This window comes from Narcine bancroftii, chromosome 6, assembly GCF_036971445.1.
Source record: "Narcine bancroftii isolate sNarBan1 chromosome 6, sNarBan1.hap1, whole genome shotgun sequence".
NCBI classification, from domain to species: domain Eukaryota; kingdom Metazoa; phylum Chordata; class Chondrichthyes; order Torpediniformes; family Narcinidae; genus Narcine; species Narcine bancroftii.
The window spans coordinates 72,942,655-72,960,920 of record NC_091474.1 but is presented as its reverse complement, the minus strand read 5'-3'; the positions used below and the strand labels follow the sequence as shown (position 1 = coordinate 72,960,920).

At 44.2% G+C, this 18,266-nt stretch overlaps 1 protein-coding gene across 3 annotated transcripts in view; it reads right to left on the bottom strand.

Moving 5' to 3' along the window:
* vstm4a (V-set and transmembrane domain containing 4a) overlaps positions 1–17,927 on the bottom strand; it is a 54,074-nt gene extending 36,147 nt beyond the window's left edge. For all 3 annotated transcript variants that reach the window (XM_069885343.1, XM_069885341.1, XM_069885342.1), the window contains exons 1-3: positions 17,509–17,927; positions 3,543–3,935; positions 736–804 (exon numbers count right to left, since the gene is read on the bottom strand). In XM_069885343.1, coding sequence (XP_069741444.1) covers positions 736–804; positions 3,543–3,935; positions 17,509–17,557 — 511 coding nt within the window. In that variant the 5' untranslated portion in view covers positions 17,558–17,927. The remainder of the gene's footprint in view (positions 1–735; positions 805–3,542; positions 3,936–17,508) is intronic.
* Between the last annotated feature and the right edge of the window lie 339 nt (positions 17,928–18,266).

Below are 18,266 nucleotides of genomic sequence, written 5' to 3'. Positions count from 1 at the left end.
AGGTGAGAATTGATCAGGGAAGGGGAGGCTCTGTGAATGTAGAGCTGGTGAAAAGGAGACAGAGAAATAAGGGGAGAGATTTAATTTAATTTAATTTCAAATTTTACAGCATCTTTTAGAATTTGATAGGATGACTAACTGTTGATAGGCCAAAGTTGCCCAGTGACCATCAGAAAAGCTGCCTGAAGTGGCACACTTCCACAAGGAAGGGAGGAACCATGGCACGATGAAGCCACTGATTTGTCTCCAATCCTCTGAAGAATGGAATAGGCTGAAGGAGTCCAGAGGCCTCCTGCTCTTGTTATCTTATTTCGCAGCCTGAAGTTCAGAACATTGGCACATGACTGTGACATTTCATAAGAAATCGGAGTTGGCCATCCGCCCTTTTGAGCCTGCTCCACCATTCAATGGCTGATTTGATGATAGACTCATCTCCATATACTAAATTCCAGTGAATATAGTCCCAGATGACTCAATCTCTCCTCTTAGGCTAACTTCCCTCATCTCTGAGGTCAACCTGGTGGACCTCCTCTGCACCGTCTCCAAAGCCAGTGCATCCTTCAAGTAAGGAGACTAGAACTGTACTCAGTTCTCCAGATGTGGCCTCACCAGTACCTTGTACAGTTGCAACATAACATTACAAATTCAATTAATAAAATTTAGCCTTGCTTGTTTCGTTGGTCAGCTCACCCTGCCATCTTCAGCAATAATACACAAGAAGGAAGTTCACTGTACCTTCAAAGTCCGTCCACGTTTCCTGTGTGCTCTGGGGAATTGGCCCAGTAGTTGTCCAAAGTACACGCACTGTCAGCAAATTAAAGAAACATCAGGATGATTCAAGCTTCTTTTATTGTCATGTGATTAAGCAGAAAATGTGATATTACACAAAATTTCCTTAAGTTTATCGTGAGGTAGCAAAGATTCGACATCAGCACAAATTGCCCAGCTCCCCTTACAGTTAGAGAAAAAGGAATTAAGTCAAAGGAGTTGGAGTCGGCCATCCGGCCCGGCCCATCAAGCCTGCTCCTCCATTCAATGAGGTCATGGCTGATCTGATGATTGGCTCATCTCCACCTACCTGCCTTTTCTCTATGTCCCTTAATTCCTCTACAGTGCAAAAATTTATCCAATCTTTTCTTCAATATATTTACTGAGGTCACCTCCACTGCTTCAATGGGCAGCAAATTCCACAGATTCTCCACCCTCTGGGAAAAGCAGCTCCTCCTCATCTCCGTCCTAAATCTACTCCCCTGAATCTTGAGGCTATGTCCTCTAGTTCTAGTCTCCCCTCCAATGGAAACAACTTACCTACCTCTATCTTAACTTTCATAATTTTATACATTTCTATAAGATCCCTTCTCATTCTTCTGAATTCCAGTGAGTACAGTCTCAGACAATTCAATTTCTCCCTTATAGGCCAACCCCCTTATCTCTGGAATCAACCTGGTGAACCTCCTCTGCACCACCTCCAAAGCCAGTACATCCTTCCTCAAGTGTGGAGACGGAACTGCACGCAGCACTCCAGGTGCAGCCTCACCAGTACAGTTGCAACATAACCTCCCTGCTCCTAAATTCAATCCCTCTAGCAATGAAGGCCAACATTCCATTTGTCTTCCTGATAACCTGCTGCACGTGCAAAAGACAGTTCTCCAGAGACGACGAGTGTCTGTGGATTTGTTTCCAGCACTCCCGCAGCTTCTGCAGCCACAAAGACTTCAGTCCAAACCACCGGCAACCCAAGCTCCAGATCCAAACCTCTGACACCATCCGGAATCCCTCAGTTCCTGAGGCACCCTCTCGCATCCCAGTCCCAATTGTGTGAGCAAAGTCCGGGATTTATCCATGACAGTCCATGCTTCGGAGGTGCTACTAATACCACCTATTCCTACCCACTGGTGGGATCACACTGTTCCAGTGTCCCTGTGGGCAGCCACCAGCCTGCTAGCAGTGTCATGCCCTCCAGGTTCCAGCTTGCATGACATGGAGCGCAAACAAGCTGAAGGTTGGATGGCAGGCGCACTTTCCCTCCAGCTCTGTTTCGGTACTCAGCGCAGAGCTCCGTCTTGATGGTCCTGCCCTTTTTGGCTGGAAATGCCGGCTAGATAGGGAAGTAAGTGAAGGAATCTCCTTTGTTTTTTCTTTGAACCGTGACTATTAATCTGTTACATAATTTATAGGAGGTAAATGCAATTTAAAATAAGACCATTATTCTTTAATTTTTGAAATATAATCTGATTTTTCGATTATTTAATCCATCTCAGCTGCTTTTAAAACATCACTGATTGTCAGAAATTATTGAAAAAGCTTTTGACAGCACAAGAGGCTACAAAATAAGATGTCTCAAGTTAGGGGAGTAAGCAAAGGTTTGGCAAACAGAGTTAATGCAGCAAAGAAGCACAAAATGGATGGGAAAATTGAAAAAATAAGTTTAATACTGAAATGAGGAGAGAAAGCAAAGTCCAGAAGTGCAGAGGGGTCCATTTCAGGACTCACAGAAGGCTAAATGCAGATGGTGCAAGGAATCAGGAATGACAAAGAGAATTATATGCATGCAAGCTTCTTCAATTTACCAATAAGATTTATTCTTCAATTATGACAGATTATTTAATGACTTCATAGAACCATAGAACATTGCAGCACAGAAACAGGCCTCCAGCCCTTCTAGTCTGTGTCGAACCATTTTTTCTCCCTAGTCCCACTGACTATGGACCCAGTCCATAGCCCTATACACTCTTCCCATCTGTGTTCCTGTCCAAATTTTGCTTAAATGCTAAAATTGAGCCCGCATTTACCACTTCAGCTGGCAGCTTGTTCCACACCCCCACCACTCTCTACGTGAAGAAGTTCTCCCTAAACATTTCCCCTTTCACTCTTAACCCATGTCCTCTGGTTTGTATCTCACCTCCCCTCAGTGGAAAAAGCCTACTTTAAAAAAAAATTCTTCCAAGATATTTAAACACTATTGAAAATCTCTCAGCTTTTTAAAGCAACAAAGCGGAGGTGTGTTTGGTTGGCTGTCAAAGACTGTGAGGGGAATTTTGGGGTGGCAGTAAGGGATCTGTTTCTCAATGGTCCAGAGGCTCCAATTCTGCCCAGACGACATGACTGGATCCCTGCGGGTGGGGGTGGGGGAGGGGTTGCCCAAATTGGGGTTCATCCGGGCGAGGCAAAAGAGCATGGTGAGGAGGACCTTCTGCAAAATAGCAGCATTGAGAAAAGCTCACGGGGAAGGGGAAAGAATGATGATCAGGACAAGAACTGAGCAAGATGAGATTACTGCCAGCATAATTCACTTAATTGTGTGAGGGCAGTGGACTCCAGGGGCGAGATGAAATTAAACGTGGTAAATATTACGCTGTTTTATTCTTGCTTCCATAGTTACAATGCCAACAAGAGGATTCCAAGGTAAAACCAGAATAATTATCTGAATACTTTATTGCATTTAAAAGAGAACTCCCATAATTTTTTTTTCATTTCACAATTGTTTACACGTTTAATTGGTTTGTCTGCACATTTAAGTAAAATAGGACGCGAGCTCTTACCTTTCACTTTTGTGGCATTCTCTCCATTCGATATTGACATCCACTTCCTATTTAGGTTTGCAACTTCCTGGACTTTGCATCGGTAATGCCCTTCATCACTGCTGTGAAATTTGTTGATGATCAATACGTAGACCTTGACTGCACCTTGCTGAAAGAACTGAAGCTCACAGTGGTGGTTCCTGCAATTCCGAAATGCCTGTACGTGGCCTGTCCGGTTCAGTCTCAGGATCCTCTGATTGCTGTGCTCTGAATTTGAGAAGAGCCACACCAGAGACAAATAGCTGTTTCTCCATTTCTGTTGGGACACCCGGCAAAATAAACTTCCTCGTTGCCCTTCACTGAACTCCACCACAGGTCCTGGGGTTACAACGACACTCAAGGCCTTGCAGAAATCTGTCACAAGGTGATAACATTATGGTCAATATTAAAGCATTCTACAATATCCAGACGAGCTGTCAGATGGTATCAATGTACAGTGGTAATATACTAGTCATAATACCAATACTTTGAGTGATGTCCTGTTGCAGTATCAATACATAGAGCTGAAATATTACATAGTTATTTTGATATACATCATTTTATTTGCTACAGATTACCTATCATCTGTCACATTCAAACTTTATAGTTTTCTTCTGTGCTGCATTGAGAATTCAGTGCTTGGAGCAAGGGAAAATTATTGCTTTATTCTCGATGCGATTAGCTTCACTGAAATAATATAGAGAGGAATTGGAGACGTTAGCTGTTCACCTGCGAATGCTATTATAGGCATTGTATTGGTGGGTCCGCCCCTGATATTGTAACTCCTCCCCCTCAGGGTTCCTAATAAAGACAGTACTGCTCAATCCCCTCCCTCAGTGCTGCCTTGGAATTGGGCCAACAGCATGGAAGCTATGCCTGTAAGTTTATAGTAACTAAAGCCTATTAATCTCGACCTGATCTGTCGAGTCTAATTGATAGTGCTATCTTTATTTTCATTCTTCATTTTTTTACGTAAGTCAGCAGTATAGCAACACAAGACAAGCAAACGCAACCAATTCCACAACTCAATATACCACTCCTACCCATTAAATAAACTTTCCTCAGCAAGAGTAAGACCATAAGGTATAGGAGGAGAAATAGGCTATTCAGCCCATCAAGCCTTCCCTGCCATTTAATCATGACCTGATCCATTTTCCCACTGCCCAGCCTTCTCCACATAGCCTTTTATGCCCTGGCTAATCCTCCTGGTGGAGGCAGCGGCCCCGGTCCGGGCACAGGGAGAGCAGCGGTGGCCCCGGCCCCGGTCCAGGCAGAGGGTAGGCGGCGGCGGCCCTGATCCGGGCAGGAGCAAGGGGAGGCTCCGGCCTCGGTCGAGTGAGGCAGGCGGAGGCCCCGGTCCGGGCAGAGAGGTAGAGGTGGCGGCCCTGGTCCGGGCACAGGGAGAGCAGCGCCGGCCCCGGCCCCGGTCCGGGCAGAGGGTAGGCGGCGGCGGCGGCCCCAGTACAGGCAGTATGGACCGACCTAGGAGGGGAGGCAGGCCCCTCCAGCCCGGGTAAGAAAACTGCATAGGAGAAGGCCACTCCGATATAAAACCTACGACCCAAGGACCTCGCTGCCACATCCCTGCTTGCTTGGCCACGGCACATGATCCATGGGTGTAAAGGGTGGGGCCAGTACTGCGCGCACTGCACTCCACCTAAAATCTCCTTTGCGCAGGCCCGAGGACAGGTCCATGTCCTCCCCCTCCACGTCCTCCCCCTCCACGTCCTCCCCATCCATGTCCTCCCCCTCAAAAGATGCTCATAAACTCAAGCTAGCATGCTGGAACATCAGAACCATGCTAGACAAGGCTGACAGCCACCGACCTGAACGTCGGTCTGCCGTCATTGCACATGAACTCCTCAGACTTGACATCAACATAGCCGCTCTCGAGAGGAGTCACGTGATGGAGTAGTGGCCGGACGGTGAACTCCAGCCCTCTCCAGAAAAGTCGGGAAAAACAAGAGAAAACACAAAGGCACAGAAATAAAAGTTACAGAAAAGTGAGTATAAAGGTGGAAAGAAGATGGCGACAAAAAAAGAAAAGTCGAAAGCAACGGTAAGAAGAGAGGAAGAGAAGACAAAGGAGGAAAAAGGTGAAGGCCTTACCTGTCCGAAGAGGCCCGCTGCGGAGAGAGAAACCCGCTCCCTCAGGTCGGTAAATAATGGACTACAAAAATGGCTCGCTGAGCCGAGTAAAAGTGCGCAACCGCGCATGCGCGAAGTTTCGCGCATGCGCGATGCGAATGAAAAAAAACACACCGACGGGAGGGGGGACCAGCTGGGGAGTCGATCTCCACAGCCGGCAACGACAGCTGCAGAACACCTGCAGCAAGAAGAGACCACAGAAGACAATGGAAACAAGAAAGAAGAGGAGGAAAGGGCAACAAAGAAACAACAGATGGCCAACCCAGAGGAAGAAGAAGAGGAAGAGTATGGTGAAATAGAAGAAGAAAAGAGAGGCAAGGTAAAGGATATAATTGCTCTTATTAGAGGATACATGGAATCATTTAAAGAATGGCAAACACAGGAATTTAAGGATTTAAGAAAAAGAATAAACAACACAGAAGAGAAAATAAATAAAATGGAGATGACCTTAACAGAAATGGGAAAGAAAATGGACAAGATGGAAGAGCGGGCAGTAGCAGCAGAAATGGAGGTAGAAGACTTAAAAAAGAAATTGGAGAAATCTAATAAAAAAACTAAAGAGACACAAGAACTACTAGCTCAAAAAATAGATACAATGGAAAACCATAACAGAAGAAATAACATAAAGATAGTGGGCCTTAAGGAAGATGAAGAAGGCAAGAATATGAGGGAGTTTATAAAAGAGTGGATCCCTAAGACCCTAGGATGTCCAGAACTACAGCAAGAATTGGAAATAGAAAGGGCACATAGAGTATTGGCCTCTAAACCACAACCACAACAAAAACCAAGATCTATTGTAGTAAAATTCCTAAGATATACTACAAGAGAAAAGGTACTGGAGAAGACAATGGAAAAAGTAAGAGAGGGCAACAAACCACTGGAGTATAAAGGGCAAAAAATCTTCATTTATCCAGATATAAGTTTTGAACTCCTAAAGAAGAGAAAAGAGTTCAATACAGCAAAGGCGATTTTATGGAAGAAAGGGTATAAATTTATACTAAAGCATCCAGCGGTATTGAAAATATTTATTCCAGGACAACAAAACAGACTATTCTCGGATCCAGAAGAAGCACGAAAATTTGCAGAACAATTACAAAAATAGACTGAGGGAGGAAGACGGGTAATGAGAGTTAAGATGATCACAATTGATATGTATGTGGGTAAAGACAAAAATAGACTGAGGGATGAAGACGGGTAATGAGAGTAAAAATGATCACGATTGATATGTATGCGGGTAAAGAGGTATAAGAGTGAATAGAGACAAGGAGCATACGTGAATGTATCTGTACTTAGAGGAAAATATAGATAGTATAGACAAGAATTAATAAGGGAAGGTAATGGAATAGAGAGAATAAGGAGGGAATTAAAAGAGTGACCTTTGTGACATATGAAAAGTGAAATCTTTTCTGGGGGAGGCGGGGTGGGGGGAAATAGCGGTCACTGCAAAATCAGTTGACGCTTGCGAGTGGATTCGCAAATCCAAATGGAGAGGGGAGATGTGGTTGTCCGACAAGGGATAAAGGACAACTCAGGAGGTGAATGGGAGATTGGGAATAAATAAGATAGAAATAGGAGAATAAGGAAAATGTTGGATGTTGTAGGAATGTTGTCTTATAAAGAGTTGAAAATAAGAAAACAGAAATGGAAAAGGAGGAAAGGTAATGATGGAAAAACGGAAAGAGAAGATAAACAAAATATAAAAGGGCTACGCTGAACTATATGTCTTTAAATATTAATGGAATACATAACCAAATTAAAAGGAATAAACTACCAAATTTAAATGAATAAATGTATTCCATTAGAAAAAATAACATATTGGTTAAGAAATAATATTGAAATATTCGAACAAGTATAGGAGCCTTACATTAAATACAATAGCGAAAACCTACCGGGGACAAACATTACCTAAGTTGATGGAAGGAGAAGGAAAGAAAAGAATGGACTCAGTAGAATTTCTGGTGTAATTTTGTTGAATGACAACATTGTCTGACTGGATTAATGCAACCTAGATTGTATACCTAAAATGGATGAGAGGGGGGGTGGGGGGGTGGTTTGGGAGGAAAGGGGGGGGGGAGAAAAAGTCACTGTATATGTGTGAAAAAGAAATTGTGTATATCATGGCTAATGTGATTTATGGTGTGAAAAATAAAAAAAAATTTAAAAAAAAAAAAAAAAAAAAACATAGCCGCTCTCAGTGAAGTCCGCCTGGCAGATGTAGGCAGCCTCCAAGAACGCGGCGCAGGCTACACACTCTACTGGTCTGGCAAGCCTTTGGATGAACGACGCCTATCTGGTGTAGGCTTCATGGTCAAGAACTCCATTTCCTCCAAACTCGAAAACCTCCCGACAGGGCGCTCGGACCGGATCATGTCCATGTGACTCCCCCTTCAAAATAAGTGTCGCATCACCCTCATCAGTGTCTATGCTCCAACCCTCCAGGCAGAACCAGCAGAAAAGGACAAGTTCTACACTGACCTGCGCAACCTCATTCAATGCACCCCTACAGCCGACAAGGATGTCATCCTTGGCGACTTCAATGCTCGCGTCGGCAAAGACTCAGAAACCTGGCCAGGAATCCTGGGCAAGCATGGCGTTGGCAAGTACAACGACAATGGGGGCCTCCTGTTGGAGCTCTGCGCAGAACAGCGGCTTGTCATTACAAACACCCTTTTTCAGCAGAGGGACAGCCTGAAGACTACCTGGATGCATCCCCGATCCAAACACTGGCACCTCCTGGACTACGTCCTGGTGTGAGAAAGAGACAAACGAGATGTGCTCCACACCAGGGTCATGCCCAGCGCGGAATGTCACACTGACCACCGGCTGGTTCGCTGCAAGCTCAACCTTCACTTCAAGCCAAAGCCCAGGAACAATAAAGCCCCCAGAAAGAGGCTCAATGTTGGAAACCTGCAGTCAGACGAAGTGAGAGGAAACTTCCAGGCAAACCTCAAAGCAAAGCTCGACGATGCAATCCACCTCACGGACTCATACCCTGAAACCCTCTGGGATCAGCTGAAGACTACCATACTGCAATCCACTGAAGAGGTACTGGGCTTCTCCTCCAGGAAAAACGAGGACTGGTTCGACGATAACAGCCAGGAAATCCAGGAGCTGCTGGCAAAGAAGCAAGCTGCCCACCAGGCTCACCTTTCAAAGCCGTCCTGTCCAGAGAAGAAACAAGCCTTCCGTCGCACATGCAGCCATCTTCAGTGCAAACTCCGGGAGATCCAAAATGAGTGGTGGACTAGCCTCGCCAAGCGAACCCAGCTCAGTGCGGACATTGGCGACTTCAGGGGTTTCTACGAGGCCCTAAAGGCTGTGTACGATGGCCCCTCACCCCAAGTCCAAAGACCGCTGCGCAGCTCAGACGGCAAAGACCTCCTCAGTGACAAGATCTCCATCCTCAACCGATGGTCAGAACACTTCCAATCTCTTTTCAGTGCCTACCGCTCAGTCCAAGATTCCGCCTTGCTCCAGCTCCCTCAACAGCCCCTAAGGCTAGAGCTGGATGAGGTCCTCACCCAGGATGAGACATATAAGGCAATTGAACAACTGAAAAGTGGCAAAGCAGCAGGTATGGATGGAATCCCCCCAGAGGTCTGGAAGGCTGGCGGCAAAACTCTGCATGTCAAACTGCATGAGTTTTTCAAGCTTTGTTGGGACCAAGGAAAACTGCCTCAGGACCTTCGTGATGCCATCATCATCACCCTTTACAAAAACAAAGGCGAGAAATCAGACTGCTCAAACTACAGGGGAATCACGCTGCTCTCCATTGCAGGCAAAATCTTCGCTAGGATTCTCCTAAATAGAATAATACCTAGTATCGCCGAGAATATTCTCCCAGAATCACATTGCGGCTTTCGCGCAAACAGAGGCACTACTGACATGGTCTTTGCCCTCAGACAGCTCCAAGAAAAGTGCAGACAACAAAACAAAGGACTCTACATCACCTTTGTTGACCTCACCAAAGCCTTTGACACCGTGAGCAGGAAAGGGCTTTGGCAAATACTAGAGCGCATCGGATGCCCCCCAAAGTTCCTCAACATGGTTATCCAACTGCATGAAAACCAACAAGGTCGGGTCAGATACAGCAATGAGCTCCCTGAACCCTTCTCCATTAACGATGGTGTGAAGCAAGGCTGTGTTCTCGCACCAACCCTCTTTTCAATCTTCTTCAGCATGATGCTGAACCAAGCCATGAAAGACCTCAACAATGAAGACGCTGTTTGCATCCGGTACCGCACGGATGGCAATCTCTTCAATCTGAGGCACCTGCAAGCTCACACCAAGACACAAGAGAAACTTGTCCGTGAACTACTCTTTGCAGACGATGCCGCTTTAGTTGCCCATTCAGAGCCAGCTCTTCAGCGCTTGACATCCTGTTTTGCGGAAACTGCCAAAATGTTTGGCCTGGAAGTCAGCCTGAAGAAAACAGAGGTCCTCCATCAGCCAGCTCCCCACCATGACTACCAGCCCCCCCACAACTCCATCGGGCACACAAAATTCAAAACGGTCAACCAGTTTACCTATCTCGGCAGCACCATTTCATCAGATGCAAGGATTGACAACAAGATAGACAACAGACTCTCCAAGGCAAATAGTGCCTTTGGAAGACTACACAAAAGAGTCTGGAAAAACAACCAACTGAAAAACCTTACAAAGATAAGCGTATACAGAGCCGTTGTCATACCCACACTCCTGTTCGGCTCCGAATCATGGGTCCTCTACCGGCATCACCTACGGCTCCTAGAACGCTTCCACCAGCGTTGTCTCCGCTCCATCCTCAACATTCATTGGATCGACTTCATCCCTAACATCGAAGTACTCGAGATGGCAGAGGCTGACAGCATCAAGTCCACGCTGCTGAAGATCCAGCTGCGCTGGGTGGGTCACGTCTCCAGAATGGAGGACCATCGCCTGCCACATTGACCACCGCCAGTGGGCTGATATCGCCTCAAACCGTGCATCTTGGCGCCTCACAGTTCGGCGGGCAGCAACCTCCTTCGAAGAAGACCGCAGAGCCCGCCTCACTGACAAAAGACAAAGGAGGAAAATCCCAACACCCAACCCCAACCCACCAATTTTCCCCTGCAACCGCTGCAACCGTGTCTGCCTGTCCCGCATCGGACTTGTCAGCCACAATCGAGCCTGCAGCTGACGTGGACATTTGCCCCCTCTATAAATCTTCGTCCGCGAAGCCAAGCCAAAGAATCCTATCAATCTCTGCCTTAAATACACCCAATGATCTGACCTCCACATCTGCCTATGGCACCAAATCCCACAGATTCCCACCCTCTAGCTAAAGAAATTCCTTTGCATCTCTGTTCTAAGCAGGTTCCCATCAATCCTGAGTACACAGGTACAAATACTCTTCAAAACAGAGCACAACAGTTACGTATTCTGAGGTTGAAGTGGAATGTCCAACAGCAAGTTCAGGGCAGAATCCTGCCCATTTCTAGAACTTGTAACCAATCAATATAACACAGTTAAATCCATAAACTCAATGGTGAAGTGTTTCTGGTGCCTCCTGGGGCTGCACACCGCCATTTCGCTTGGGACTACTGGGTACTGTGAGACATATTAACCTGTGGAAGGGCATCTGTTGCAGTCTCATGAACGGGGAAAGTGTCATTAACATATATAACCATATAACCTTTTACAGCACAAAATCAGGCCAGTTTGGCCCTACTAGTCTGTGCCGAACATCTTCTCCCACCTAATCTCACTGACCCACATTTGACCCATAACCCTCCACACCTCTCCTGTTCATATACCTATCCAACCTTTCCTTGAATATTAACATCTTGAGTTTTGATCTGGAAAAACATGTGAGAATAATTGGAACCCATGTAGCTAATTGGACAGGAATAGGAATGTGTCTATTTTCCACATGCTCTTCTCTGTCTCTACTTCCTTAGAAGGCTGAAGAAGTTCTGCAACAGTGCATGCTTTGGGAAAGAAGGGCTCAGGCCAAAAGCATTAAATGCCTTTTGCTTCCTATGGATGCTGCCTGACTAGTTGAGTTTCTCCAGCACTTTTTAAGCACCACACAAGACCCCAGCGCCTGTAAACTTTCTTGTGTACCTCCCAGACTCAACATAAGGAGTGAGGCTTTGAGAGAAGCAATGAGGAGAACTTTCTCCACTCAAGAGTGGTGAATCTTTGGAATTCTTCACCCAATCAGCTGAGTCACTGAGCATAGTTCAGACAGAGACTGATATAGTTTTCGATCTTGAAGGAGTTAAAGGGTATGGAGAGAGATGTTGATCAGTCATGTCCCTAATGAGTGGCAGGGTATGTATGAGGGTTTGGAAGAGCATATGCTGTGTCTATTTCATAAATTCTGCTGGATCAGTGCAGCAATTCTAAACTTTTTTTCAATTTCACTTTACAGGTATGTAACACAGTAAAAATCCTAAAATTGGGACAATCTTAGGGATTGGGATGATCCGGATTTTCCAGATTCCAGACAATAATTTTAAAATTAAAATTTAAGGAGGAATAAACAGGTGAATGTTGATAGTTTATTCATGAGCAAAAACAGCAGGCTTCGTTTATCAAATCGAGCAGTTTTAAGGAAAATAAAGTCGACACGATAAAAATGTAAACATAAAAGTTTTTTTGCTACAAAAAAAGCATGTAATTTTTGAAATAATGTTTAAAAATGAACATTGTACAAGAAAAATGCAGTATACAAATGAATTTCTTTGTGATAAGATTAATCGTGGTCACTGTGCATCTGTGGCGCTCACGCACGCACACAAACTGCTCAATTTTTAAAATTTGAGAGTCCAGATTCTCAGGTGGCCCGGTCGTCCAGATTTTGAGCATCCAGATTTTTGGACTTTTACTATAAAACATAAGGAACCCAGATGTTGTCCAGTGCAGTGCAGTATATTTTCACAGCCGGATTTCGGAACATTATCTCTCCACGGCAACCCACGGTGAGGGCTCAACACAGGGTGCGAGCTTCTCTTCATGGAATTTCACACATCATGCAAGCGCCAAAAAGAGTTGCAGAAATTCGAGAATAATTTACACCAAATGTAAATCAAGCCCCTGTGATCATGATCACTGGTTAAAATTATTGAATCAGAATCTAACCCCCCCCCAGGATGGATTCATTTCGGAGGGAGGCCTTGCAGTGGTTCTGCACATCTACAGGCCTTTGAAGAGGCTCCATAAGTCCAGCTGGGTAATTTCAGTCAAAGCACATTGATGCAATTGCTTCAAACCCTGTTACATACAATTTTATTTTTCATTTACAAGAAATCTCACCTTTGAACTTCATGTAACTTCCAAATAATTAACTTTAATTTAATTATATTCATTTAAAGTAAAAGGGTGGATTCTGAGATTAAATCGGTCATTACAATACACCATTTTTCAATTGAATGAACAATTCCAACTTTTAAAAAGTACAAAAACATATTTAAAAATAAGAAAATATTTTTCTTCCCAAGCACAGCTTGATTCCTTTGGTTTCTGGCAGATTTACATTCAGTGATCTGCAGATGAATTTGAGCAAAGTAAAGATTTCTTTTTGAACCTTATGTCATATTGCACATTGTGGGTAACCTGCTCACAACTCCATATCTAACACATGGCAAAATAAACTTGTGGAAATTCTCAGGACAACATTCCAAATTAATTCTTTGATCATTTGGTGAATCCACTATGGAGCTCATCTCCGCTGTGCAGTGTTCTGTGATCTCCTGAATTTTGCAGCACGGCCCCCTCTTGAAAAGAGCTCTCCAGAATCACTGGCAATCATTGCTCAGTCCTGGACCTCTTCAGAGTACAGGCCAGAGTAAACCTGGCTCCGAAAGGCATGTGTAAAATGCAAACGTTTGAAGACACTGTGATTGAAGTAAAAACATGATGCTGAAGAAACTCAACAGGTCAAACAGTGTCCTTTATAGAGCAAAAATAAAGATTTACCTGCTGAGTTTCTCCATCACTGTGTTTTCACTTTGATGCCAAAGGCATGTCGTGTGTTGGCACAAAGTGAGTTTACTCAATTCATTTTTTAACTGTTTTTAAAATCTGGGTCACTTCCCTTTCAAAAAAGATGTGAAATTTATTTTTTGAATTTTTAATTTTTTAATTTTAAATTAATTTTTTTATATTTAAATTTATTTTTAAAAATATTTATTAAATTTAGAAATACAGCACAGAGCAGACCATTCTGGCCCAATTACAACCAATTGACCTATCCATTATGTTTTTGAACGATGGGAGGAAACCAGAGCCCCTGGAGAAAACCAACGTAGACATGAGGAGCGTGTACAAACTCCTTACAGTGTGGTGTTCAAACCCAGGTCCCGATCACTGCCATTGTAAAGGCGCTGTGCTAACAGCTACGCTAACTGTGCCTCTCCTAATTGTACAATGTCCAGATGCACTGAAATTCTTGCTTGCAACAGCTCCAGAGGTATGTACAACAAATGTAAAAAACTAAGTATAAATGCATCCCTCTCCCCTTTACCCTCATTCACCTCCTTGCTTCTACAGTTGCTCAGGATGGATTAGATATGACTAACAAGTCTTCACTGCCCTCACTCTGCCACACCACCACCACTAGTGATTCAGCCTTTGCCAGCCTCACTTAGACACACCATTGTTCTCTTTCCTCTCCGCTCCTCCTTCCCCCTTTTCTGTTTTGTGGCATTTCCAAGTGTTAAGGAAAGATACATTAGCCATGCTGCCCCACCTGATGACGATTTTCAGCTTTTACTGTTTAGCTTTTACTGTTTAGTTCAGGCTTCAGGAATATGCTGATTTTTCTTTGCAATCTCTTTATAGAAACTTGCTGCCGAGTTTCCTGCCTCTCAACAATGATCACACTTTGCACTATTCCCTCGGTTTTGAATTGATCTGAGATGTGATCCAGGAGTGGAAGTCTTGTCTTTTGTTCAATCAGAACAAATCTTGGAAACAAGGATCCGAGTTATCACTGCAGTACAGGTGCACCAATCCCTGTTTAACACTTATGGATTAGCAGTGCATCTGTCGCATTCCATCTTTGCGAGAAATTCCCATCTCCATCGAGCAAGGAGGAAGGGCATCCAATTATTGTACTACAGCACCACTTAAAGAAGGATAGCAGACCTTGAAAGTAGCGTCGCAGGTAAAAAAAACTTTTGCCCTTCATAAATCAAAGTACTGAGTACAGCAGTTGGGATGTTAGTTGGTGTGCAAGATATTGGTAAGGCCAAATTTGGAGCATTGTGCACTGTTTTGATAACCTAGGTACAGAAAAAATATCAATAAGATTGAAAGAGTGCAGAGAAAATTTACAAGGATGCTGCCAGGACTTGAAGAGCTGAGTTATAGGGAAAGGTTGAATAGGTTAGTAGTTTTTTTTCCCCTGGAGCATAGAAGAATTGGGAGAGATTTGATAGAGGTAAACACATTTCTGAGGGCTATAGATAGGTAATTGCAAGCAGACTTTTTCTTGGTTAAGACAAGAACTAGAGGACATGGGTTGAGGGTGAAAGGTGAAATGTTTAAGGGGAACATCTTCACTCAGAGTGGTGAGAGTGTGGAACGAACTGCCAGCGGAGGTGGTGGACGTGGGTTCCACTTGGACATTCAAGAGCAGATTGGATGGGTACATGGAAGGGAGGGATATGGAAAATTAATTGATGACTTTCATGGGATTTAACTGGTGTTATTCTAAAGACAAAGGAGGAAAAACCCAACACCCAACCCCAACCAACCAATTTTCCCTTGCAACCACTACAACCGTGCCTGCCTGTCCCGCATCGGACTTGTCAGTCACCAACGAGCCTTCAGCAGACGTGGACATTACCCCTCCAAAAAAATCTTCGTCCGCGAAGCCAAGCCAAAGAATTCTATAAATTAACTCTTCCTTTCCAGACATTTTGTTATCTGTCGGAGTGGACCCCGCAGCGATGTTTTAAACTATTCAACAGGTCCTCAGATCCACAGTTGGTTTTTAAATTATTTTATTTATTGTTTTAGCGATCAGTTGGGTTTTTTTATATATATTATAAATACCTATTTTCTCTGTTTTCTTTGTTAAACATTAAGAAAAAATATGGAATAAAAAAGAGCATTAAAGCATAGTATAGGCCCTTCAGCCCATGATGCTGTCCTGACATATAAAAACCTACTAATCTTCCCTCCTTCAGAGCCATTATGCATCCAAGTGTCTTTTAATGTCCCTATTGGACCAGGTTCCACCAGGCACCCACTACTGATTGTGTAAAAACACCTCTGATGCTTCCCTTAAGCTCTCTGCCCCTCACCTTGTAATGATGTGATGGAGGGCTATGGTCAACGAACCAGGCAGAATGAATAGTTCGGTGTGAACTAGATGGAGTGAAGGCCAATTTCTGTGCTGTAGTGTTCTATGGTTTTATTACGAAAATTACAGCTGAATCCTGCAATAGTACAGAAGTCCACAATAATTATAATCATGGAAATATGCTTGGAGAAAGCAGTTCACCCTTCATGATGGGCTAACTCCACATAGACACAAGGATTGCATCTTTTCTACAATGCTGAGAACTGCATGGCTATAATTGCCCAGCACACTTTCCACACAGAGCAGCTGTTTGGCCATGGTGCAGTGTCTACACAGCATGGAGAGTCTTCTTATGCTGTGATCCCTACCTATTCACAACTGTTTCATCAAACACAACCTGTCACAAATCAGAAAAGTTTTCATTGTCTGCAATAAAAAAAGAGTCAACATGAAATGACAGCTAGAACTTCTCAACAGAGATTTCCTTTGTGTGACATCACGAGGATCTGTCCTGGAGCCTCCATGTCGATGCAATCTGGCAGAAGGCTGGCCATCAGCTATACATTGTGAGGAGTTTTAGGAGATTCGGTATGTCACCGAAGACTCAAAAACTTCTATAGGTGGACCATAGAGAGCATTCTGGCTGGTTGCATCACTGTCTGGTATGGAGGTGCCAATGTTCAGGAGAAAAAAAAATCCAGAGGATTATTAACTCAGTCTGTGACATCACAAGCACCAGACTTCACTCCATCGAGGACATCTACAAGAGGCGTTGTCTTAAGAAAGTTGCCTCTATCCTCAAGGATCCCCCCGCCACCCAGGCTGTGCCCTCTTCACTCTGCTACCATCGGGGAAAAGGTACAGGAGCCAAAAGGCGAGCACTCAGCGGCACAAAGACGGCTCCTTTTCCTCCACCATCAGATTCCTGAATGAACAATGAACCATAGGCACTTCTTCACTTTGACTTTGTCTTTTTCTTGCACTAGTTTTATTTACTTTGTAAGGTGGTTTATGTAATGTTTGCCCTGTGACGCTGCCACAAGACAACAAATTTCGTGACATGTTCATGACAATAAATTCTAATTCTTCTGATTTCGATTAAAGTCCTGCATTGAAGCAACTCAACCAAACTTTCCAACTCATAGCTATTTTCTCTTGCTTGCATTTTTATAGATGGGGTTGGCAGGCTGTCAAAGACTTCCCAACCTGCCTGTTGTGATGAGTTGAATGGTGATTGAGGCTTGAATTGATCGACAACAAATGGTGAGGACTGAGGCAGCACAGTAACTAATGAAAGGATCAAACAAAATGAAGAAAAGACCAGTTAGATTTGGCAAAACTAACCCTTTTTTTGAACAATAAATGCTTTCAGAAGAAAAACACTGCAGTTTTTTTGGAGCAGTTCCTTAAAAATTCTGAAGGGGCCTCTTATATCCTGCCAGTGTGAATAGCTGTGTGGCATCTGAAAAGATAACCTCTTGCTTTCTGAGTGAAAGTATCAAATATTTGCTGTAAAAGTCATCTTACCTATGGTAAGGAGCTCGACCAACAGCAGCACAACTCCCAGGATTTGCATGCTTCATAGAAGCCAGCCGTTGAAAGCAAATCCACAAGCGTCTGACATGTTACGTAACAAGTCAGCCAGCTGTATGCTTTCTAATTCTCATTCTCCATGCACACACGATCGTCTCTCCACCAATGTAGGAAATGGCATTTCCTCTGCAGTCCACAGGAAAGCAACTTCTTCAGTTTAAGGGGAACAAGTCGAAGTTCATTGTCAGCACAACTGGCAGCGATGAGAGTGCCCACCTTGTACAAAAAGGCAGCTCAACTGTTCAGCTGTCAGAAAACTTGCCTGAGGTTAAAAAAAACTTTACAGTGAGTGGGAGCAGCGGAACAGCAGAAAACTTCCAGCCACGGAGCTCCCTGCCTCGCTGCTGCCTTGAAATGATTTGTCCCACTGTGGATTTTCAAAGGGGGAAAGACGAGGAGGGGCAGAGAGGGAAGGATGGGAAGGGGAGGGGACAAGCAAACGTACATGTGGCTGAGAAAGAGAGAAAGAGACCTGGTTGTGTGACTGATTTCTCAGACATTCCCATTTGGAGGAAATTAGCTGACATATAATCACTCCATTGTGAGCTCCTGGAGTGCAGCATACTCTGTTTCTTCCCTATCAGAACTTCTGCAGAACACGGTTTTTGGAGCAAATTCCAAAACGGCAGTTTCACCGCAGTGGGAGCTTCCAGACATATCCAACGTTGTGTTTTAATAGCTGCAAACCAGCA